At 36.0% G+C, this 24,615-nt stretch overlaps 3 protein-coding genes across 5 annotated transcripts; all 3 read left to right on the top strand.

The window, feature by feature from the left end:
- The first annotated feature begins 4,549 nt into the window (after window positions 1–4,549).
- Window positions 4,550–9,702, top strand: LOC110618039 (ASC1-like protein). 3 transcript variants are annotated; one of them, XM_021761048.2, is made up of 7 exons: window positions 4,550–4,901; window positions 7,131–7,360; window positions 7,508–7,663; window positions 7,891–8,076; window positions 8,594–8,778; window positions 9,025–9,091; window positions 9,410–9,702. In XM_021761048.2, the coding sequence occupies exons 1-6, from the start codon at window positions 4,764–4,766 to the stop codon at window positions 9,048–9,050; spliced, it is 921 nt and encodes a 306-aa protein (XP_021616740.1). In that variant the 5' UTR covers window positions 4,550–4,763; the 3' UTR covers window positions 9,051–9,091; window positions 9,410–9,702. The 3 variants fall into 3 exon arrangements, with proteins under 3 accessions (XP_021616740.1, XP_021616742.1, XP_021616741.1); XM_021761050.2 differs by having other exon boundaries at window positions 4,762–4,901; window positions 7,106–7,360; XM_021761049.2 differs by having other exon boundaries at window positions 4,765–4,901; window positions 7,101–7,360.
- An 843-nt stretch (window positions 9,703–10,545) lies between these two features.
- LOC110616548 lies at window positions 10,546–12,893 on the top strand. The gene is made up of 2 exons (XM_021758945.2): window positions 10,546–10,704; window positions 11,942–12,893. The coding sequence occupies exon 2, from the start codon at window positions 11,969–11,971 to the stop codon at window positions 12,779–12,781; it is 813 nt and encodes a 270-aa protein (XP_021614637.1). The 5' UTR covers window positions 10,546–10,704; window positions 11,942–11,968; the 3' UTR covers window positions 12,782–12,893.
- A 763-nt stretch (window positions 12,894–13,656) lies between these two features.
- LOC110618124 (peroxidase 11) lies at window positions 13,657–15,722 on the top strand. Its single transcript, XM_021761182.2, has 4 exons — window positions 13,657–14,517; window positions 14,614–14,805; window positions 14,898–15,063; window positions 15,142–15,722. The coding sequence occupies exons 1-4, from the start codon at window positions 14,164–14,166 to the stop codon at window positions 15,564–15,566; spliced, it is 1,137 nt and encodes a 378-aa protein (XP_021616874.1). The 5' UTR covers window positions 13,657–14,163; the 3' UTR covers window positions 15,567–15,722.
- Window positions 15,723–24,615: the final 8,893 nt, after the last annotated feature.

The following is a 24,615-nucleotide window of genomic DNA, read 5'->3' as shown; positions in this document are numbered from 1 at the left end:
TTCTTACCTTCGTCGATTCCGAGAAACAAAATTGTAATCTATAGAGGCTTACTCTATGCATTAACAATCAATCTTACAGCCAAATCGATTTTTCACTAGAAATAATTATTTAAAAATTAAATGCAATAATATCATAATTAAACTATAATCGGCTTTGTAAGATATCGTAGAAAATTTCATTTAATTAAATTAAACTGAAAAATTGAATATGTATTTTCTAATAAAATAAATTAATTGAATTGAAAAAAAAAAAGGATTTATTCGATTCAGTCCTTTGATTTTACTTTATATTTCAACAACTAAACAATCATTTAACACAACTAAAATTTCTTCTAGATTTTTTAAAAAAAAAGTACAAACTCAAAATCTTAAAAGGTTGTCGTATCTAATAATGGGTCCGTTGCCTTAGGAATCACGATTTAACCCTGCGAAATTAAATTTTGGACGCCCACGTTTAAGATTTTTTTTTTTTTTAATCACAGTAAATGGATTGTAAAGGAAAAGAAAATTCTTCTAGGCCGTGTTTGAATAGGAGAAAAATAAGAAAGGGAAGACAATTTTATAGGAAAATAACTTTATTTTCAACTCATTTTTATTTGAATGAGGAGAAAATAAAGAGAAAAATAAATATTGGATGAAAAATAAATTTTATAATTTACTCTTATTTTCCTCTCTAAATTGGAGGGAAATGAGAGGAATGTTTTTAAAATTATAAATATATTTCTATTGTTATGTTCTTTTTGAATATTTAGAGTCAAAATTGTAATTTTACTATTTAAAAAGCAATTTTGCTTCCAATATTTTTTTTCTTAATATTTAAAAATTTATTTTACTTCCTAATAATTACTTTATTTTATTTAATTCTCTTTATTTTTCTTTTTTTATTTAAATATACCATTAAATAAAAAAAATCACTACTTAATTTATATAATTTAAAAAACTCAAAAATTAATCTCCCGATTTTAAAAAAATATATTAAAATATTTTTAGCGTTATAAAAAATTTACTAATTAGTTTTAGTCATTAAATATTATAGAAAAATTTAAAATATTTTTGGTACAGAAAGATTAATTATTAAATTTTTTTAAAAATTTAAATAACCAATTAATAAAAATTTTTAAAATTATAAAAATTAAATAATAAAATAATTAATAATAAAATTAATGAAAGAGATTAACTATTATATTTTTAAATTGTTAAAAATATTTTAATATATTTTTAAAATTAAAAGAATAATTAATAAATTTTTTTATGGATTAAATAATAACTTTTTCTAAATTAAATGGGAGACATTAAAACACTTTGATAGAATACACTTGAGACAATGGGGTGATAGTCGGTGACGGATCAATCTAAGGGGTGTTGGTCATCTAAATAGTTTGAGCATGAGTTTATTAGCATACTATTTTATTTAATCCCTCATCTAAAAAAATGAAAAAAAAATTATAAATTCAAATTTAATAAAATAAAATTATATTTGATTAATTTAATTTTAATTAAAATATAATTAATTTGACATAATTATATTAAATTTAAAATTTATTTAAATACATATTTTTATATTAATTATAAATATTACATTAATAAATATTTTTTACCCCTAAATTTTGATGTTACATTGGCTTCAATATGTAAATATTGTGTCTATCGTTGTATTCATAATTGGTCGCAATCATCTCATTCACAAATTAGCCAACACTACAAAGAATTTACTACCACAAACTCAAAATTTACAAAGAAATCAAAATTTGCTACAATTATAATGTAAACAATTTATCATCAATGGGTTAACAAAAGAGGATGCCTTCATCAAACTCACTTTCAAGTCTTACGCTCCATATTCAAATTAAGTTAAAAAACTCAAAAACTTTAGGGATTGATGTTCTGAAGATCCGGATAATAGGGTTTATTGTGATTACGGTGCCACCTGTTTTTATCACACAGGTTCATACGTCGGAAGTATCAGACTTCCTCTTTACGTCAGACAGTCATTTAATTTTTTTCGGTGCACATGCGGGTATGGCTGCGAAGTAACTGGGTCTGTTATTCTCTATTATATCACATCACTAGGGATGGCAGGCGGGCGGGTTTTCATGGGTACCCGATCCGCCCAAACCCTATTAAGACGGATTTGGATTTTTACAAAATGGATTTAGGCGGATTCGGATTTGAAAAATTTTACCCGTCTCGGATTCGGGTAGGGTTCGGGATTAGGTGATCGGATACCCGTTAGCCGAACCCGATTAACTATACTAACAAAACTAACCCTAATCCCTAATTCATTTTTTCATTTTACTCTGCTTTCCTCTCTCCGTCTGCGTCTCTCTCCCTCGCTTCCCTTCCCATAGTTCTCAGTCACGCCTCTCCCACTGCCGGCAGCCCAGTCTGCACCGGCGACGTCTCCTTTTTCTCCCCAATCAACGATAAATCTTCTCTCTTCCCAGTCAGCGATATCTCCTTCTCTCTCCATCGACGACATCTCCGACTTCCCAGTTGAAGACAACTCTTCCCTCTGCCCGGTCGGTATCGGCGATATCTCCTTCTCTCTCCCCAGTCGAGTGAAATCTACTCTTTTTTTGATTTACGCTTCTCTCCCCGCACTTCACTGACGCTAGAGACAACCCTTCCTCTCCTCAATCGGCGACATATGCTTTGATTGGAACTCTCTTCAGGTTTCAAGATCTTTTATGTGCATGTTCTTAAAGAATTTTAGAATTTATAGACTATTAATCTGGTTATTTGGATATATTAAAAAATCTAATTATTTGCTATTTGATTAATGTAATACTGTTGATTTTTAGAATTTATGGATAATTAATCTGATTATTTGATTTGTCTTACAGGTAATCCGATTTGTCTTGTGTTTCTGGATCGAGGTCTGAAGAGTCGGACTGTTCGGTCTAAAGGACTGCGCATGCTTTAAACCGATTCTGTATTCTTGATCCGAGTCTGATCCAGGATAGGATGAAGCCCAATGGTCACAGGATGAACGTAAAAGTAATTAATAAACTTTGGAGAAGAAGAACAGCGAGAATAGGACATAAATAAAAAATATTGATATAAAAAATTTAAAATTTTTTACTACTTTTAATTTAATTTAAATCTTTAATAGTTATTATAACTATACTTAAAATAATTGTATTTACTCTTCTTTAGCACTAAATTTAATTTGAATCTTGTTGGTGTGGCCTTACTAGGCACACCATCGGATGCACAGGCGCAATTTGACATAATTTATTTAAAAATTTGAAATATATTATTATAAAATTAAAAAAATTAAAAAATTTCATTCCAATAAAAGAATTTTAAAAAAAGCAACTTCATTTGTAACAAATTATTTCGTAAAAAAATGAATTTGTATATAATTATTTATGATTTTTATTATTTAAAATGAACTTTTTAAAAAATTAAAAACAATAAAATCTTTTATTTTAAATAAAAAATTAATTAAATCAAATTGGTACAAAATTTATGACTTTAAATAAAGTTTAAATATGATAAATTTGATATAGTTTTTCTCATCCTTAAATCTTGGAAAAACACGAATCACTCTTTCAATTTAATTAGTTTAAAAATTATAATTTGATTTTTTTTTTTATTAATTTACCGTTTCGCATGAAATTTCCACTCTACCATCTAATCAAGCTATCTTCAAACAGTCTAGATCACGTGCCCACTTGCTAAACTTTTTAGAAAATTAAAATAAATCCCTTTTTCCTATTATTTTTAAACAAATCTTATCCCTACTATTATTATAAAATTATAAACATAAATTTATGTTTTAAAAAGTTTAGGTTAATTTTAAATTTAAATACAACTGATTTTTACAATTTAAAAAATAAAGTGTGATTTACTGAAAAACGTTAAGCATCAAGACACAATTATAAATGTTCTAAATACAAACGATAAGTAAAATTTTAAGGAATTAATAAATTATTTTAATTAAAATTACCCATAAATGAATAAATTATTATTGGATTTTTGTATTTATTTAAAGAAAATTATTTATTACTTTTTTAAAAAATTTAATTAATATATTACTATATATTTTGTGAAATTAAAATCGTTTATGCTATTTTAATATAATTTTAAGACTAAAAAGCATTTTAATTAGTTAGTATAAAACATACTAATACAATCTCAAATTTTTTTTTTTATAGATTAATAATAAAATAGATAGAAATTAATGGATATCTTTTTTAATTGATGAAATAAAAATATTTTTTTAATATAATTTTAATTAGTTTGAATAAATTAAGGAGCAGTAATTATATTTATTTTTAAATATTTTTTTAAAAATAATAATTAAATAATTAATTTAATAATATTTACCTTTTTGGACAATTACAAATATTAATCTTAAAATTACTAAATATAGAATAGAAAATTATGTGAAGGGTTTTTTCTTTTGGTGTGCGAATATTAAATCAAGTGAAGCAACCCAAGCCCAGGCCGCAACGGGGTAATCTCATCAAAGGAAAAAACGAAGATCGGCAATATTTGGAAATAGATGAAATCAGGGGTCAAATTGCAAAAAAAAAAAAAAAAAAAAAAAAAAAAAAGCCCAAATCTGACCACCAGCAGAATTTTTTTTAATTTATTATTAGTAATGGTTGGAGTTTTAAGACAGGTACAATTCTGATTCTTAGAAACGGAGTTGAAGACGAAAGCTTCTCTCTGCTGGTTTATGAGATTTACAAGAAGCTCTACTTGTCTTTTGTTTCTCGAGTAATCTTGGATCAATTGAAAGGAGAAGATCCTGGATGGGTTTCATGGATTACGTGAAATCAATTGAATGGGAGCATGAGTCCTACCCTGCTTATGAAGATTATATTGTTCTACCTTTATTTGCTCTGTTCTTCACCTCAGTCCGGTTCTTTCTCGATAGATTTGTATTTCAGGTACTTTGTTTCATGCATTCGATATATGTAGATGTGTTTTTAGATAAATCCTTTTGGCTCTTTTTTTTTTTTGTCTCTTGATGTTTTTGAGCTCCTTTTTGGGTTGTTGACCAACTATGTTTTGGGTTCTTTGATTGGCCCCTTTAAGATTTAAGCTTTTGTTTATTTTGTTGTGTTTGTTTCAGTATTTTGGGACATTGTAAGTGAGTTTTATCAGTTTGGAAATTTTGGTGTAGTCTTCCTTCTTCATTTATTTTTTCATACAGCAGCATGATTTGATGCTAATATGAAAATTTGCAATGAGACTTTGGAATTGGATGTTACTTGTGAAATTTATAATGCTGAAGATCAAACATGGAATTTGGATTGAGAAGATCATAATATAATACAAATTCTCACACTTCAGTGCAAAGTAGATGGCCTTGCAAAGTTGGGTTGGGCAGCTTAGCTTTTCTGGTAACTTGTAGGTCTTATTGCATAAGGCTTGAGAAGCACTTGGATAATCAGCATTACTCTGAAGAATGATAAATCTTGTCATTCTAAAATTTCTATACTCTTTGTGCAGTTTCCTTTTATTGGTACTTTTGGTTTCAATCAAGTAAACCTAGTAAAACAATGGCGCACATGGTTGATACTGCTAACATCACATGACTTTGATTGAAAATTCACCTCTTAGTAATTATGCCCCTATTGTTGCTCTTTATATGTTGCCTTTTCCATCTGAATGGGAGCAGGAAATTTTGTATTATAGACATAAAAATTTACCATATTGACTTTGGTAGATTGTTTTTGGGATGGGAATGAAATGGATGAAATGGAAAACTATGCTATTTAATTTAGCTTGACTAGTACGATTGATTGTTGAATTAATTCCTTGCATAATGGTTTCCGCTGGATTTTTGAAATTTCACAATTGGGGTTCTAGCCTAAAAAATTTACTCGGTTGTTGTTCTGACTTCACATATCAATTATGATTGGATGCTATGATGGTCTAAGTGTGTACTGTGTAATATAAAATACAATCATTGCTGATAAGGTTTGATACCAGTCGTATCGATTGAGCTTGGCCTCTAAACTGTGCTTGTGATGTTGATAATTACATAAATTGTAGAAATAATTTTTGAATGGGGAATTATCAAAACGAGTCCCCTTGTAAAGTGAGTCTTTCTTTTCTTTGATTGATGATTGTTTTACCGTTTGTTCCTGAGTGAGGAAGGCTTTTGGCTAATACACCCACACTTGGAAGTAGCTGATGGATTCTTCATTTTAGTTTCCTAGGTGCTTGCCACTTTTGATGACTTACGATTTAGAAGGTTTCCCTTTTTACAAAAAAGGGCCCATTACATACTAAAATTTTGTAATGGTTCATAGTTAGATTTTTAGAAGTTCTAAGTAACATGTGAAGAATTTTTGCCATTCTCATGTATCTACATCCAACTGCATAAGATAAAAGACAAGAAGAAAGCCTGTCCAAATATTCAGTATAAGAAGTTAGTCTGATAGTCTCAGAAGGAAACTTTTTAGTTGAAACCTGAGATCCATGCACATTGGCTTCTCATGTTGGAGTCAGGTTAACACTTTAGACCATATAAAGTAAAATCAGACATATCTTCCTTTTTCCTTTGTCATATTTTTGCTTTTCTAGTATATTCCATGCCGATAGTACCTCACTTTGCTCATGCCTCTTCTATGTTTAAGAAATCCCTGTAAAGTTCATGTGGGTAATGAACTAGCAAAAAAAAAAAGAATCATTTAGCCTTGAGTAGTGATTAATGTATTGGTTAAGGTTTGTATAATTTTGATTGTGGGTTGATTATGCTATAGTACAATGAAGTAGAAGAAACTGCATTGATTAATCTGGATCTCATTACCTTCGCATTCATCATCTATAAGATTATCTTACACAAGTAAAGAAGCAATTAAAAGTTCTGGAGAGGGATATAAACTCCCTCCCCCTCCCTTTTTCCCAATACTGAATTGGATTTATGAATTGGCATGTGGTTGTCCTTTTATATTCCAATTTTGAATTGTAGTAAATCGTCTACAACATCATAATCAACTACATAAACTAAGAAATGTGAATGAGTTTTTTTTTTCCCAGATATTGCTTTTCATTTATTGTTATTATTTTATCATTATCTCCCCCTCCGCCCAACCTTTGTCTTTCTTTTTCTCCTAGTTCACTTAAGTATTTTTTAGGTCAGTCTGAAGTGACTATGCATGTTACAGAAAGTGGCAAGACGATTAATTTTTGGAAAGGGTCATCAGACACTGGATGTGGAGTCAGATGAGAGACGGAAGAAGATACGAAAGTTCAAGGAGTCTGCTTGGAAATGCATATATTTTCTTTCAGGAGAGATTCTGATTTTGGCTGTTACTTGTAATGAGCCTTGGTTTACTAATACAAAGTTCTTTTGGGTAGGGCCAGGAAGTCAAGCCTGGCCAGACCAAAAAATGAAGTAAGATTTTCAATCATATATTGAGTAGATATGGTTGTTTGATTTAGCTCTCCATTTGCTTAATTATCCCACTATTGGTTTGTTCTTTGAGCAGTATGAGATGTCACATTTTTGAACTCATTAGAGTGACTAGTTTATGAATTTCAGGTTAAAATTGAAAGCAGTGTATATGTATGCTGCTGGATTTTACACATACTCCATATTTGCTCTTATATTCTGGGAAACAAGGCGTTCTGACTTTGGAGTGTCAATGAGTCATCATGTTGCAACCGTCATTCTCATTGTGCTGTCTTACATATTCAGGTATTTTATGGTCAAATTCTGCTTGTAGGTTAGTGATATACTGTAAATCACATTTCTCTGGAGAAGGTTTGATGGTTTTACTTGTAGTAAAAGTGAAGCCATAACTATGGTCATCCATACAATAGTGTCACTAATGCAAAAGGTTTATAGAATGTCTTGGCAGCAATAGCACAATTTTATGGATCATAAAATTCTCATATATTCCAATTTTCGTCCCTTGCTTGCAGGTTTGTTCGTGTTGGTTCAGTTGTTTTAGCTCTTCATGATGCTAGTGATATATTCTTGGAGATAGGAAAGATGTCAAAATATAGTGGTGCTGAAGGGATTGCTAGCTTTGCATTTATTCTTTTTGTTTTGTCTTGGATCATACTACGCCTCATTTACTATCCATTCTGGGTCCTTTGGAGTACAAGGTTCGTAAAAGTTGATGCGCAATTTATATCAACCATCAAATTTCTTAGTTCTTAGATGTTCCATCTGAAGTAGGTTGGTGTCTTAAAAATTTAACTATTTATCTGCATTAGCGATGCCGTAGATTTGATATTGTCATTATCAAAGAAGCCAGAACCTAAAAGCTTCAAGCTTAGTAATGAATACGTTGATTTTTCAAAAAGGAAAAAAAAAGGGAGGCACATGGCATACATGTCATGTTGATAGTTATTAGTTGGTGAATATTGTTGTCTTAAATACATATATATTTCTGCTTTTCAAAACATGGTAGAAATGGAAATACAACCGAGGGTTTAAAAATTGAATTAAGGATTACACTTTGAGAGTACATCCCATATAAGGATATATAAGCATGAGGAAATATTTATGTAATTGTTTATTGCCTTTTAATTAAACTACTTTCAACGTTTGCTTGTTTGTTAACTTGGTCAGCTAGTTTAACATGAATTACCCATTCATTTTTCTCTCTCTCTATTGCAGTTATGAAGTTGTCCAGACCTTGGACAAAGAAAAACATCCAGTGGATGGCCCAATCTATTATTATGTGTTCAATACGCTTCTGTATTGCTTGCTTGTTCTCCATATTTACTGGTGGGTCCTGATTTTCCGGATGCTTGTGAAGCAAATCCAAGCAAGGGGTCAGATTAGCGACGATGTTAGATCTGGTACGTTAGAAAGAAAAAAAAAGAGTTATACATGGTTGACATAATCAATTCTTTGTTGGGGAAATTTGTCTCTGACATGAGAATCTACATTTAATTTCACCGGCACAATCTAGGTCGTTGATTTATGATGTCTGAGACAATATGGGTTATTTCAATGAGCTATTTCTTTTTTCAGTCCCTTTTACTCTTAAAAGCCCTTGCTTTGTCGGTTGATTCTTATATGTTCTCTCCATTTCTGTTTTGCAGATTCTGAAGATGAACATGAAGATTGACCAAAACCATTGATTGCAGCCTCAACATAACTCACTAGAAGGTTGTCTTTTGGGCGTAGCCATTTGGACAATCTCATTGTATTTTACACATGCATTAGACTGATTTTGTTCTTGCTCATGAAAATAGTACAGTAATCCAATTTTAAACTAGTAATACTAAAAATACTTACATACCAGTGCTTTCTTCTCTTTTTGGTAAGATGCAACCGACTCGAAACTCGAGTTTAGTGCTGCTGCATGGAGCACAATGAAGTATTTCATTATGAACAAGGCAATGCATGCATCAGTTTATTGCAATATCTTAGTTTGATCTCCCTGCAAGTAAAATAAAATATTTGTCTCTGTTGTTTCTTTTGCAGTTGAGGACCCTGTACACGTCCTATGTATTCTATACCAGATTAGAAGGATTAATCAAAAAAAAAAAAGATCCTTTGCAAATTCAAGGGTGTGTTTTGAAATGGAAATGAAAGGTTGCATTATGTGATTAGGTTGATTATTCACTTGTCATTGTTACTTTTACTTCTGATTTATTTGTTCTCTCAGATGATTTGTTGTAAGAAAACTTGCATTGATTTTAATGACTGTAGAAACTGAGAGCTTCCAGCTAATTTTGAGAGTTGTTCATTACATTTAATTTTTGGTTGTTCAGTTAGAAGAGGGATTTGTAGTTTGGCTTTGTGGTTTTTGAGTTTGAGTAATGAATTCTTTTTATTAATAATTTGTTACTGTAATTACATTGGTCATTGCAACAAGTGAGCAAGAACACAACTTGGGAATTTAAGATTGGAGGAATTCTGTTTTATGATATGTGAATTCATAGGCATTTGTAATTTTCCAGACAGTAATTTAAGATTTTATTTTGGTTTGATTATGTTGAGATCCTACTTAGCTAGTCATCTGGTTGAGCGAACAAGGTATTGTTTGGCTTGATTTGTGGATTAGGCTGAGATTGTTTTATTTTATATTTTTTCATTCATTTTAAATTATATTTTCATTTTTTTAAATGGTAATTTATTTATTAATGTACTTCTACTTGATATATATTGAATAAATAAAATTTATTAATTATAATTATAATAATTTAGTAATATGACTGTTTTGTGCAATACCAAAGGACATGGGGAAGCAAAACCCGCAAATTAATTTTTCCCCCAACTTGTAATTTTGGTTTAATTCAATTTTATTTAATTGGGATGTTTATTAATCAAAATAAATTGCTCAATAATTATGTGATTCATCTTTAGAAATTTAAAAATTGCCCTAATTTAAAAATGTTAAAAAAAGATTAAGCATTTGCTTAAATTTATAATTATGATTAATTTATTTTAATTTTATTAATTTCATTCATTCATTTTTAGATCTATTAATTACAGAAAAATTTTTATATTAAAACATTAATTTCAAGCACTCACAAATAATATTACTTTTATATATTTACGGATTTTTTAAAAAAAAAAAATCAAAAAAGACATTTTTAAAAAAGAATAAGATGATATGGCAAATGAGAAAATAAAAAGAAAAAAAGAGAGCTTTTGCTTGGAGCAGGTCAGCAGGATGTTTCCTGAGCAGCAAGAAATTATACACACAGCAACAAAGGCTTAAGCTTTATTCTCTGCCCCACCTCATCACCGTCTTCTTCCAATCTCAGCTGCAGGTACGTTTTCCATAGCTGCTTTTTTTTTTTTTTTTTCCTTTCAATTTTTCTTCTTTCTGCAAGGATATTGGGAGTCCTGTTTCCTTGGTGAAATATAGAACTGGGTTTCCTGGAAGCCAAAGATTTGTGGATTAGGGTTTATCCTGGATGCTAACTACCAATTTACTGCTTATGAGCTCATAATTTTTGCCGTTGATTGCTACTTGATTACATTTTCTGGTAGCTGATTACTGCTCGATCACATTTACTGAGATTAATGGGTTGCAGAGCTTTAGTTTCGATCAAAAGCTATTGTTATCTTTCTTCCATCAATTCTCTCCTATGGGTCAATTCATGGATATGTAAAAACTCCTTAGAACTTTGAATGCGTGTGGGGTTAATTTTGTGAATTATTGCATCCTTTTTTACAAAGCAATTAACAAAAGAAAAGTTTTTTTTTTTTTGAAAAAAACAACAACGGAAGGGACTATGCTTACTCTTTCCATCATACATTTTCTTCTCTATCTTCTTTATTCTCTCCCCGTCTTCCAGTTCATTATCTTCCTCTTTATGTAGTACGTACTTGTTCTTGTTGTCAACTATGAAATGCGGATATTTCTAGGCTTCTAGCTATTAATTGAAATTATAAATTGTGGATACCAATGCATTTTCATATACTATACCTTTTACATCTTCTTTCTTTTGTGTTTCTGAAATATAGATATTGTGAATGTTTTGTGTTAGTAACAATCTCCTATCAAAAACACAATGTAATGTAAGTACTAAATTCACAAAATATGACGATGGTAGTGTGAAGGCTTGCCGTAATTCGTAAACCGTGATATGCTGTTAGGCAGTTCTCTGGCACAAAATGGGAAAATGTTATAGTTGCAAATTGTTGCAATTTTATATATCCTTTTTGACATATTGGACATACACATTGGCATGCTGAAGATGAGCATCAAACGGCCTTGGAATGAATTATAGGATCTATTTTCAATAGAAATTTTAGCACAATTATATTTTATTACATTTATCCGAGGTCATTTCCTATCTCCTATTTGAGAGAGTAACCCTTAGTGAGTCACTTTTAATATTTAGTTACTATATTCTGATAAATTGTGAACTAATATATAATTATTTATTCTGATAACTTGTGAACTAACCTGGAAGAGTCGTTCATCTAATGTGAATCTACAACCTTTACTGTAAATGACTTTAGCGATGGTACTGATGAGTTATCTACTGTCATAAGCAGTTTGTTCAACTTGCACTCAAGGAAGACATGGAAGATGTCCTCACAGAGATTCCACCACCTTCAAGGTTCTTTCAGGAAGATCTTAACAACTTCACGCCTCCTTCATCACCACTTCCATCTCCGTTCCTTCTATTCTCTAATCCTAAACCTGATCAACCACTTCTTCCATCTCTCCTCGTCATTGCCTTATCTACCTCATCTCATTTTGTCTTTGACCATGTATCCTCAAAGACCTTAATTGGCAGTGTCTTCCTACCTGAGATCCCTTTCTCTGGCAACACTATTAAACCTTCTCTTGGAGACAAATCCTGCAACATTTACGCCCTAAATGATGCTGATAGTTTGACTTTTCTGGTTTGTATTCAGTGCTCTGTCAGTACTGAGAGATCTAATGCAGTTGCAAAGTTGCTTATAGGTGAACAAATTATTCCGGAGAGGGTTCTAATCTTGGATTCAGTTCAGAGCCAGAATTTCAGGGGTAAGCTCTCATCAGATGAGACGTGTGCTTTCAAGCTAGAGACATTGGCAGAGAGGAAAGGACAAGATGGTGTTTATGGAGGTTCATCCTTATTGAAAGGTTTAGACTATTTTCCTTCAGGGAGTATGGTGGATGGCTTGGCAGCTGCACTCTTAGCTCGATGCCAGATGAGGAACATTAGAGGAACTCTTTGTCTTTCCTGGCCTCAGTATGGTGGTTCTGTGGTAGCTCTTATAAAGTCTATCCTGCAGAGAACTGTACTGCATGGCATTGACTTGAGCTCTAAGGGAGATGCTGAGGATAAATATTTAAGGTTTGGCAAGATCAAGGATCATCCTTTTGATTCTGAACTGTATACCTGATGAAGTAGGTTTGAAGTGCTTATTTAACTCAACTTTTGTATCAAACAATTCTATGACCAGAAATTAATGTCTTTGTTTCCCTTTGACATGATTAAAAGCTTTGATTTCATGATGACAATTTTTTAATGTATGGAAAGTTAGTATATTTCGTCTTTTCAGTGCAGATAAGTCTGTTTGCACTTGGCCGTCGAGTTTTAGAAAATTAGGTCATTTCATTGGAGTGCCAGTGGATGCATGCACAGGCACAGGCACAGGCACAGCTGAAGCCCTTGTTAAATCAGGAGCAACATTTCAGTTCCATGCTTCATTAGCTTTGTTTAGTTGCCTATATTATCACTCAAGTTTAGTTTACTTCTGCAACCCAGATTCCAGTATGTTTCAGCTTTCAAGAATTAAGGCTGCATAGTTGAAATTGAAATCTTCAGTAATCCGAGTAGAAAAGTTTTCACCAGTGGGAGAGTGTTCACTGCGGAAAAAAACAAGGCCTCCTGCTGCTTTCTAGAGCCTGCGGGTCGCAGGCCACTGGCCAGCTTCATGCAAGCCAATCGTAATGCCAGAGAAAACCCACTTACCTAAAATCGTTCTATTAATCTTCCCATTTGTGTCTATGGCCCTCATTTTTCATTCGGCCCTATCGTTTTGATTCTAATTTATAGGCTCATGATGCAAAAGGCCCAATGCCAATGCTGTTAATAGGGCCCTTGCCGAACGGTTGAAAAGTTGAAGCATATGATGAAAAATTACTTAATTGCAAGATTCTTTTATAGTTTTTTTCCTTTTTTCTTTAAAAAAAGAGAGATGTTTGGGATATATATGTTCATCATTCTGAGTTTCTAATATAAAGTTCTGCTTGAATGAGAGAAATTACGTATTTGATGAGTACCCTAATCTTGCACTTCAAGGTCATGATTCTGATTGATGATCTTCCTCCATCTAATTTTCACTCTTTGAAAAGCAATCAAAATTGCGAGCAAGACACAGGTTATGCCCTTCTGTTTTCTTCAAGAATAATTTAAGACACATGTGAATTGACCTTGATATGTCATTGAAATTAATATATATTTGAGGTCACACATATTTTCATCTTTGTTTAACTTGCATTTGTTCAAATCCGACCATCCAACCATGCATGAAGTCCACACCAAAGAAAATTTCTAAAAAAGGTTCAAGCCGAGATACACAATGTGCGTAATACTCAACTTGGGCATGGAGGTGATCTATGAATCTTGAAATTTTGAAAGTTGATGTTGTAAAATATAGCAAGAGATGTTAGCAGTTCTCAGTTTGCTGTTTGGTGATTTTAGTTTTGGAATCCCCACCAACCATCCCACCATTAGTTAGTTGCATCTGCTATTGACGATTCACATTATACTCAAACGCCCATGCAAAAGAAGCAAAACGCAAAGCTTTTCTCTTATATATCTCACTTTCCAACCCATTTCTCCCACTCTGATCTTCTTCTCTCATTCAAGAAATCCAAGAAAGCAACAATGGCATTGGCACCTCTCCTTCACTCTAAGCTTCCTTCGCTGCAGCTTCTTCTTTTGATTTCTATCTTCATATTCTGCAGCAGCTTGTATGCAAGTGATGACCCTCCTTTGTCATTGGACTACTATGCATCTACTTGCCCCGCTGTGTTCGACATTATCAGGAAAGAAATGGAATGTGAAGTTCTTTCAGATCCACGTAATGCAGCTCTTGTAGTCCGACTACATTTCCACGACTGTTTTGTCCAGGTCACATCTTACAGCATTTTTTTTCCCTGTGTGTTATTGTCGGAATTATAGTCGAGTGAAGAATAAATATTGTAGTGTATGGTCTAATGGATGCAGGGATGTGATGGTTCAGTTTTGCTAGATGACACAATCACGTTGCAAGGAGAGAAGAAAGCTTCTCCAAACGTAAACTCCCTGATAGGTTTTAGCATCATTGATAAAATCAAGAACAAGGTGGAATCTGAGTGCCCTGGAATCGTTTCCTGCGCTGATATCCTCACTATCGCTGCAAGAGATGCAGTGATTCTGGTACTATACATCATATAATTGCTATTTCTGATACAATTTTACATTTTTATTCTGAGAAACTTGAGATTTTATATTTGCCAATATGCTGTCAGGTTGGTGGACCATATTGGGATGTTCCTGTCGGAAGGAAAGATTCAAAGACTGCAAGTTACGAGCTTGCATCAGCAAATATTCCAACAGCAGATGAAGGTCTGGTGTCAATCATTTCCAAGTTTCTTTATCAGGGCCTCTCTGTTAAAGACATGGTAGCTCTTTCAGGTAATAATCTTTTACCGGGACAGTGACCCCTGTTGAATCATGGAATAATTACAATAGATGTTTGCATATAATCTGCAGGGGCTCACACTATAGGAATGGCTCGGTGTGCGAACTTTCGAGCAAGGATTTATGGAGACTTCGAAACCACTTCAGAAAGAAGTCCAATCTCTGAGACATACCTGAGTAACCTGAAATCTACATGTCCAGCTGCCGGAGGAGGAGACGACAACGTATCAGCAATGGATAATGTCACTCCTAACCTTTTCGACAATTCTTACTTTCAGATTCTATTGAAAGGAGAAGGACTATTGAACTCAGACCAAGAATTGTATTCAAGCATGCTTGGGGTTCAGACAAAGAAGCTTGTAGCGAAGTATGCTCATGACCCAGTTGGTTTTTTCAAGCAATTCTCTGATTCTATGGTGAAATTGGGGAACATCACCAATCCTGATAGCTTTACTAATGGAGAAGTCAGGAAGAACTGCAGATTTGTGAACACATGAGCTGCCAAACCATGAAACTGAATTCTATAATGAGTTTATTTATATTTGTTTCTCATACCAAGAAGTGAAAAACACAAATTTATCTGTAAGAGCTTTTGGATATTCAAAAACTTCCCAAAAAAAAAAAGGAAAAAGAAAAAGCTATTGGATGTTGAAGTTGTATTTCCCTTTGATTCAATTTTGTTCTCTTTTGTTTTCCCCCAAAAAATTAAATTTAATAAAATGGATTTGCTAGTAAAAGAATTCATTGCTGTAGATTTATGGTAATCCAATGATATATTTTATAAATATCTATATGTTCATATTATATTATTGTCTTATACAACTCTATTTTTTATGACTGTCGGGCTTCTTTTATTCCGGAGTGAGAACAGGCATTGGAGAAGTATATGGGTCCAAAACTCATCAAGCCACATGCAAATAGATTGGCCAAATATCGCGTGATTCAACTCTATGATGTGAAGTGTACCAAATTGATCACGCACGCGGATCTATTCAAGAAAAGTCTAATTCGGTGATATGACAGAAAGTAAGGAAAGTGAGTCCTGAGTGATAGAGATAAGTGGCACTGTAACAGGAAAGCGGATATAGGTGTCATCAACAAACAAAAGAAAGGTGATAAAAGGGAAAGGAATAGAGATGATTTTTTCTAATCAAACTTATGCACCGTAAAAGTCTATTTTTTAAATCTCAGAACATTAAATTCGTATTAGGGTAGCTAAGATCTAAAATGAGTCTAATATTATAATCAATAACTTTTAAATTAATTTTTTATTTATAAAAATTATTATTTTAAATTATTTAATAATTTTGACAAATTATATTATATATGCTTTACAACACGTTCTGGGATTCCACACTTAGTTTTCCACGATTATTTATTTTATGGTTTTATTGTTTCATACATTTTGTTGAATTTTTTTTTTCTTGCGGGGGCGTTTTAGGATTTGGAAAAGAGATTTTTTGTGTTTTTCGATTTTATGGTTTTTGTGCTATTTCGTAGTGCTGAGTGCTTTACCTTGTTTTGAGAATTAGGAATTTTCTTTTTTTAAAAAAAAAATTATTAAGGATTTTCTTTAGTGTTTTGAAATTTTTATTTGTTAGTTTTCTTATTTCATTGGTTTCTTATTCCAAGATTTTGATTTCTTGTATTCTTAATTTCTTGGAATTATATGTTTTTGAGGTTTGTATACTAATGGTGTTTTCTTTCTTTCTTTTTTTTTTAATTGAATAAAGTTTAGATATATATAGAACCGGAGAGTTTTTGGATATTAGAATTGAAGATTTATTATTTAGATTTTGAATTAATTAAAACTTAGGAAATAAAGAATATATTATTATTATTATAAATTAATATTTTATTATTTTTTAAGATTAGAGTCAATTAACCCGATTCACATTAAAATAAAAATCTTTTAGTCTATTTAGAAAAAATATATATTCCATCTATATTATAATATTTATTTATCTTTTTAATTATTTTAAATTTATTTTTTATTTTTATTTTTTATACTATAATAACATGTAAATTTATTATTTTAACTCTATTTTATTTTATTTTATTTTTTAAAAAAATTTCAAAATATCTCTCAATATTTAACAAGATTTAATATTTTAAAATAAATATAATTAAAAATTATTTTTTAATATATATAATAAAAATAAACTAAACAAAAATTATATAACTACAGTACTAAATTATTTAGTCAATCCATAGTAATGGAGATAGTAGAAATTGTTTGCTTGTCTTGTTATTGAAGCCAGGATAATTTCAAATGACTTAAATACAATTACAGATCGGATTTGATGATCGATGGGTCTCACCACCCCAGTATAAGGCCTAACCCATGATAGTGACCCTGATCCAAAGGTTCCGAAACTTCTTCAACGAGCCGGCCTGAACCATCCAGCTTTGAGGTCAGGCTTCTCGTGGACCCCGTCCTTTTACACCAAGCCCAGCCCAGGACGTGACAAGGGAAAAGACAGCAGGCTCAATCACCTCGCAGCCCTGTCTACATGCGCACTGGGGGGAATTAAATGGCCGCCTGGCGTGGAGAGGGCATCTGACGGTTTCGTACGTATGGACCTGTATGACAGAGACAAGTGACACTGTAGCGGAGAGGCCGTTAGGCATCACTTGCAGACAAAAAGAAAGGAATAAAGGAGAGAGGGCACCTTCCCCTCACCAGAGCTTACTCAACCCTTGTAAACCTTATTCTTTGGATCTCAGATTATCAATTGGTGCCGTCTGTGGGAAACGAAGGAGATCTTTTCATCGCTGGAGTTTCCATTCTCAAAAAACACACACTGAGATCCACAATGGCCAACCATAACGAAAACAACATTCCTAATACCCCCAATGACCTGAACTCTGCCCAGGAAGGACAACAGCTCTCTTTCTCTAGCCCCGCAACCCCCAACAGCCAACAACCAACCCCTTTTAATCCCTCGCCGAGCTTAGCGGGGAATGTGTCTGGAGCTACCTTATCTAACCAGGATCTACAAGCCATGGCCATCCATTTACAAAACACTGCCCACTGGCTGGGGCAGATGATGCAACAGAGGGGGCTCAGTACCCCAATGAACGTGTTGCATGTGGTAAAAGAGCCCCGAACCAACGAACCCCAACCTACCTTCGATCATCTTCAAACAAACAGCAAAGAAACCAGAGAAAGAGGCAGAAGAGCCAGTGAAGGAGAAGAACCGGAAGCCAGAGCTCATGGAAGAAGGGTGAGGGAGTTGATAGAAAATGACGAAGCAGACAGTTACTCTGCTAAAACAACTAGGAGAACGGAGGACGATGAATGGAAAGAGGAATGTCGCGTGGGGAAAAGACCTAGGCAAGAAGAAGAAGATGTAGATCAAAAGCTGCAGAAGATGAGAGATCAGCTCCTGGTCGAGCTAGGAGCAAAAGATCATAGCCAAACCCTCTTGCCTGCATCCTTGCCCTTCTCAAGATGGATGCAACAAGAGACCATCCCCAAAAAGTTCATGATGTCACCTATGGCAGCCTACGACGGAGCTGGAAATCCGAGGGAGCATGTCCTTAACTACAAGACCTTCATGAAGCTGCAGACCCTATCAGATGCCTTGATGTGTAAGGTATTCCCTACGATGCTCACGGGGCCAGCACGGGCGTGGTTTAACAGCCTGGAAGCCGGAAGTATCAGGAGCTTTGGAGACTTGGCCAACATCTTCATCAGCCGGTTCATAGCCGGAGTGCCAGCTGACAGGAAAACCAGCTATTTGGAGACAATCAGGCAGAGAAGAAATGAATCGCTAAGAGAATATGTAGCCCGTTTCAATACGGAGACCCTGTAGATTCCCGAGCTGGACGAAGTGTAATACCCGGCTAGATTCAGACATTGGAATTCCTACCGTCCGGTGGAATGCGAGGATGTCAGAGGTTTCTAGAAGGGTAAGAGAAAGGTTGAAAATGTTTTCGAGTGTTTTTAAAGGTTTAGCATGGAAAAGGATTTGAGTTTTGAAGAGAAAAGACCAAGGGAACAAAGTGCGGGTTCGGCCGCCGAAAGTAAAGTTCGGCCGCCGAAAATGCCCAAGATTCGGCCCCCGAAAGTCTGAGTTCGGCCACCGAACGTTGCATGGTTTTGCATGCGATTCGGCTGCCGAAGCTGAGGCGGTTGGTCATCTATAAAGGGCACCGAGTCCAAAAAAAAACGGAGGAGGATTCTTCTCTCTTTCTGGCCTAGGTGAGTTCTTGATCTCCTTGGATTGTTTTCTTGGTCTTTCATCAAATCTTTCAAAGTTAAACAAGTTTTAAGTAGTTTTATGTGTTTTTGACGAGTTTGAAAGTTTGGAGACGTTTGGAGCTTGGATCTCCATATCTTCGAGTTTGGATCACACCAGCTTTTGTTCTTCAAAAGGTAAGTGGAGATCCTTAGTTTTTATACTATTTTCTATGAGTTTTATGAAGGGAAGGGGAGTTAATGCTTGAGTTTGCATGAGTTGTGCATATTAGGGTTTATGGACCCTTTATGCTTATGTTTGCTTGCTGAGCTTGTTTGTTGGAGTTTAAGTTGTCTTAAGCTCCTATATGCTTGTTGTTTTGAGATATGGATGAGTTAGAGAGGTTGGATGCATGTTGGGAAGGATTGGAAGGTGTGGGAGGCGTGTTTCTGCACGAAGCTGAGTTCTGGATAAACTCAGGTTCGACAGCCGAAGGAGGATTCGGCCGCCGAACATGCCCGACTTTCGTCTCTGGAGGAGACATTCGGCCGCCGAAGGTGCCCTGTCCAACCTTCCTTTGCCTGTTTTGCATGCATGTTTTGAGGTGTTCTAGAGGGATTTTGGGGAGTTGTTTATCAGTTGCATAGAGTATGTTTGGTGCCTCATTTGCGTCCTCCATTGTAGGAGTGGACCCGAGGAACCGAGGTGTTTAGCAGTAGTAGCTGCTTCAGAGTTAGAGGTAGCCCAGAGTTAGCCAAGCAGTGGCTACAGGTGAGTGGAACTAAACTTCATATTTTCCTTGAGAAATGACACGTTTCTAGCATGATCCATGCATCAAAAAATGCCATGTTATGTATTAGGTTGTGTTGCATTAGAATTCACGAATATGATGCATTGCATAAGATGTTGTTACTGTGGATGAATGTTGGATGATCCTTAGCCCTTGATAGAGATATGATACTATGAGATGAGTTATGGCATGAGATAGCCATACCAGATCGCTCCTGGATAGTCCAGGTCGCTCCTGGTACTATGAGTTAGACAGACAGCCTGTCAGATCAGAGATAAGAGAAGTCCAGGTGATGACCTAGTCTCCTTGGCACAGTGGGACATGTTATGATATGTGACAGATAAGAGAAGTCCAGGTGATGACCTAGTCTCCTTGGTACAGCAGGACATATTATGACATGTAGTAGAGGGCTATTGGTGACAAGTTCATCCGTGAGATGCTATGTTTGTGATGTGATGCATTCCATGAGAGCATGTACTGAATGAACTGTTTTATTGTTCCTCCTCACTGGGCTATAGAGCTCATCCCACTCCCTTAACCCCAGTTTTGCAGGTTCTGAGATAGCTATGGGAAGTCAGAGTCAGCAAGAGTAAAGGAAGATATGCATGAATCTATGTTTGTAATAGCATAGTGGACATGATGTAATTAACAGATTAGTTGTAATGTAATGTGTAGATATGTACTGTCATATACTGGATAGACTTGTGCTTTCCCTAGTGTCTTTGCTTTAGTGTGATGTATGATTAACCCCTTGTACATGAATCCTGTTTTACATTTATTGCTGAGAAATGTGTGTATCAGGCTTAATGTATGGCTTTGATGAGCTACCAGTGGATTGTGTTACAGAGTAAAAGGGTTTCAATCCCTTGACCCACAGCAGATAGTAGTCACTGGTATAGGCCCTGAGGGCCATTTCAGATTTGCATATCTGAGTAGCAGTAGTTAAGCCTGGAGAGTTTTACAGGATTGTTGAGTATTTTTTATCATGTATGGGATTTATCAGGTACATAGAGAGTATAGTCGGCTAACTACGGGTCCTGGCGGCCTTAAGCCGATCTGGATCCTAGTGCCAGTGATGGTTTGGGCCGTTACATAGGGGTACCGGTTTCCGGGCTGTTACAGATTGGTATCAGAGCATAGGGCCTCAAGAGTACGGTGTGTTGAGCATCTTTGTTCAAGGACTAGAGATATCCCACATCGAAAAGAGGTGTTGTCTTGTATAGGAGGGTAAGCACAATAGGCAAAATCATGTCCACTAGGATAGGATGTGGAGTCCTGTCTTGCATGATGATGTGAAATGCCAGGATAAGCTGCATGTGCATTATTGATATGTTTGATAGGTGCTGAGGATGTATGTGTTCTCACATGGATCATTTGATGATATTTTTGTGTGCTGTTGTGCTTTTCAGAGGCAGGATGAGAGGAACTCGTCGATCTGCTAGATTGACTGGAGCTCCGCTGGAGGATGAGGACATGGATGCCCATCTCCCCGTTCTGCAAAGGGCAACATCAGATAGAGTAAGCAGAGAAGGTACATCAAGGGACCCTAGAAGGTCTGTTGATGAGAGTAGAAGGGGAGTTGTTCAGAGTGGTAAGTCAGGGGATATGAGGGAAGTAGCGGAGGATGAACAGAGCAGAGATGGTAGCTTTGGCATGAGTAGGTTGGGAGGAGATATGGGCGAGTCCCAAGGAGGTACTGTAACGACCCGGAAATCCGACCCGTTACCGGCGCTAGGATCCAGATCGGCTTAAGGCCGCCAGGACCCGTAGCAAGCCTACATACCTCCTGTAAACCTGTGGAATCCCATACATAACAACATATACATGATCTGTAAAAATTTTCTTTTGTCTTATCCAAGCAAAACCTGTGTATGCACAAAATTATACATAAACCCCACACTGGAGTCCTCATCAAATACTCCAATGGGGTATCATTAACATACATAATAGCTTGGATAATCCTGGTCATTAACATCATTACTCATTAAACATTCTGTACATAATGGGGATTCACACACCTCTAGGTCAAGCACTACTATAATCCTCAATACATCATCAAATCATTCATTACATTACATGGTCATACATACTCATTACATCATGTTCATGTCCACTACTATCTATTACAACATACAAGGCTTGACTTCACTCTAGCCGACTTCTCGATCTAACCTGTACCTGCAACTCTGGGGATAAAGGGAGTGGGGTGAGCTACTAGAGCCCAGTGAGCAGAAACTAAAAACATTTGTTTAATTCCACCATTTTTAGGTATATTATTATTCATTTTATTATTATTATTATCATTAAACTTTTTCTTATTCATGCTTTCATGTATGCGCCATAACACAAACATTTCACAACAAGGATGAACTTGTCACCATTTAGCCCCAATCTTTCTTACTTATACATGCCGGGGGCGTAGAGCCGTAGCAGGCACACCCGGACTTCCATAATCAATCATAGTGCCAGGGGCGTAGAGCCGTAGCAGGCACACCTGGACTCACATAGGCTATCATGACATACAAGGGCTAATGGATCATTCAACATTCATCCACATCAACAACAAAGTATGCAATGCAACATATTCGTGAATTCTAATGCAAACAACCTAATATTGCATGGCATAGTGATGCATGAGCAATGCTTTATGATTCATTCATTTATTCATTTACTTTAAAACTTACGGGTTGTTCCACTCACCTGGTAACTAAAGCTTTAACAACGAACACTGAACGACTATCTCACAACCGGGGGTCTCGGTTCCTCGGGTCGGAACAACTGGTACTCACTCTCACCAGACTATTCCCTTAAAGTGGGAGGTCAAGGGTTCGAGCAGTGGGGGAGGCGACCTAATTCCCAGAGGAAGGAATTGGGCCAAATCCACTCGGGCTAGGGCGGGCCGTAATGGCTCCCCCGAGGGACAAATCCTGCCTGGAACCCGTGAGGGTGAAGGGATGTTAAGAGCTGTTCATACGCCAGTGGAAAGCCCGAGGTGGCAAGAGGCCAGGCGAGGGATAGCCCTGGGTGTGAACGGTAACAGTGCCGGGGATCACGTCCGGGCTGTTACATAAAAAGGCGCCTTTTTATGTAACAGCCCGGACGTGATCCCCGGCACTGTTACCGTTCACGGCCCAGGGCTATCCCTCGCCTGGCTTCTTGCCACCTCGGGCTTTCCACTGGCGTCGTGAACAGCTCTTAACATCCCTTCACCCTCACGGGTTCCGGGCAGGATTTGTCCCCTTGGGTTCTCGACGTCGCATCCTTCCCCAAGTGGATTTGGCCTAAATTTCCCTTAGGAAATTAGGTCGCCTCCCCCACTGCTCGAACCCTTGACCTCCCACTTTAAGGGAATAGTCTGGTGAGAGTGAGTACCAATTGTTCCAATTGGAACAATTGGTACTCACTCTCACCAGACTATTCCCTTAAAGTGGGAGGTCAAGGGTTCGAGCAGTGGGGGAGGCGACCTAATTTCCTAAGGGAAATTTAGGCCAAATCCACTTGGGGAAGGATGCGACGTCGAGAACCCAAGGGGACAAATCCTGCCCGGAACCCGTGAGGGTGAAGGGATGTTAAGAGCTGTTCACGACGCCAGTGGAAAGCCCGAGGTGGCAAGAGGCCAGGCGAGGGATAGCCCTGGGCCGTGAACGGTAACAGTGCCGGGGATCACGTCCGGGCTGTTACAGGTACTCAGGCCTCGAGATTTGTTCCACCTCAGTATCCGCCCTACCCGTGGGGGTCAGGGTATCTGATGGGTGGTACAGCGGGTCCATATCCCACCTTTATGCCTTATCCTTCCTTTTATCCGCCATATCCACCGCCATATCCACAGTATACCATGTTTTCACCCTTCTTTGGTTATCCAAGTTCAGTAAACCCTAACCCAGGGAATGTTGCACCTCCTCCACCACCAGTAGAACCAGTAGCCCCAGTTATCCAAACACCTGAGCCTAGTTCACCTGGAGGAAGTAAGGTAAAGATGACAGACTATTTGAGGTTGGATGTTTCCAAATTTGAGACTGGTGATGACCCTTTTGAGTATCTCAGAACGGTCAAGATGATAACTGATGAGTTGGGAGCCAGTGAGAGTAGAGCCATCAGATGGCAGGGTTCACATTGAAATGTGAGAAGGCAAGGGAATGGTTCAACCAGTATGTGGACCCGAGGGTAGAAAGCTTATCCTGGGAGCAGTTTGCTACAGAGTTTGTAGGATGGGCATTTCCAGATAGCTCAAGGGAGCGTAAGGAGAGTGAATCTGAGCAACTAAGACAGACAGAAAACATGAGTATAGCTAATTACCCAGAGAATAGTGATCGTTTTCCTTTGGGTGAGGCTGCTGCAAAGAGTAAAAAGAAAGTTAGAGGCCTGAAAGGGTCAAAGAAAAAAGAGTTCTGGAAGAGGGTCAAAACTAGTATGGGTTTTAGTGATGGCTCGAGTTCTGGTTGGGAAATTTCTAGATGTATGAGGTGCGGTAGGAGGCACAAGGGAGTCTGTCTAGTAGGGACAACAGCATGTTTCAGGTGCGGACAGGAGGGGCACATAGCACGTGAGTGTTCCACCGCGACTTTGATAACA

This window comes from Manihot esculenta, chromosome 6 (assembly GCF_001659605.2).
Source record: "Manihot esculenta cultivar AM560-2 chromosome 6, M.esculenta_v8, whole genome shotgun sequence".
In the NCBI taxonomy this organism is placed as follows: domain Eukaryota; kingdom Viridiplantae; phylum Streptophyta; class Magnoliopsida; order Malpighiales; family Euphorbiaceae; genus Manihot; species Manihot esculenta.
The sequence above is the reverse complement of the archived record's forward strand: the minus strand, read 5'-3'. Positions and strand labels throughout refer to the sequence as shown.

What these genes read in the sequence shown, in the direction of transcription:
- LOC110618124 (XM_021761182.2), top strand. Translation starts at nt 14,164, where the DNA reads ATGCAAAAGAAGCAAAACGCAAAGCTTTTCTCTTATATATCTCACTTT. An exon ending in TCCACGACTGTTTTGTCCAG is followed by an intron (nt 14,518 to 14,613) that starts GTCACATCTTAC and finishes TAATGGATGCAG; the next exon opens with GGATGTGATGGTTCAGTTTT. An exon ending in CAAGAGATGCAGTGATTCTG is followed by an intron (nt 14,806 to 14,897) that starts GTACTATACATC and finishes ATATGCTGTCAG; the next exon opens with GTTGGTGGACCATATTGGGA.
- LOC110616548 (XM_021758945.2), top strand. Translation starts at nt 11,969, where the DNA reads ATGGAAGATGTCCTCACAGAGATTCCACCACCTTCAAGGTTCTTTCAG.
- LOC110618039 (XM_021761048.2), top strand. Translation starts at nt 4,764, where the DNA reads ATGGGTTTCATGGATTACGTGAAATCAATTGAATGGGAGCATGAGTCC. An exon ending in TGGCCAGACCAAAAAATGAA is followed by an intron (nt 7,361 to 7,507) that starts GTAAGATTTTCA and finishes TATGAATTTCAG; the next exon opens with GTTAAAATTGAAAGCAGTGT. An exon ending in TGGGTCCTTTGGAGTACAAG is followed by an intron (nt 8,077 to 8,593) that starts GTTCGTAAAAGT and finishes TCTCTATTGCAG; the next exon opens with TTATGAAGTTGTCCAGACCT.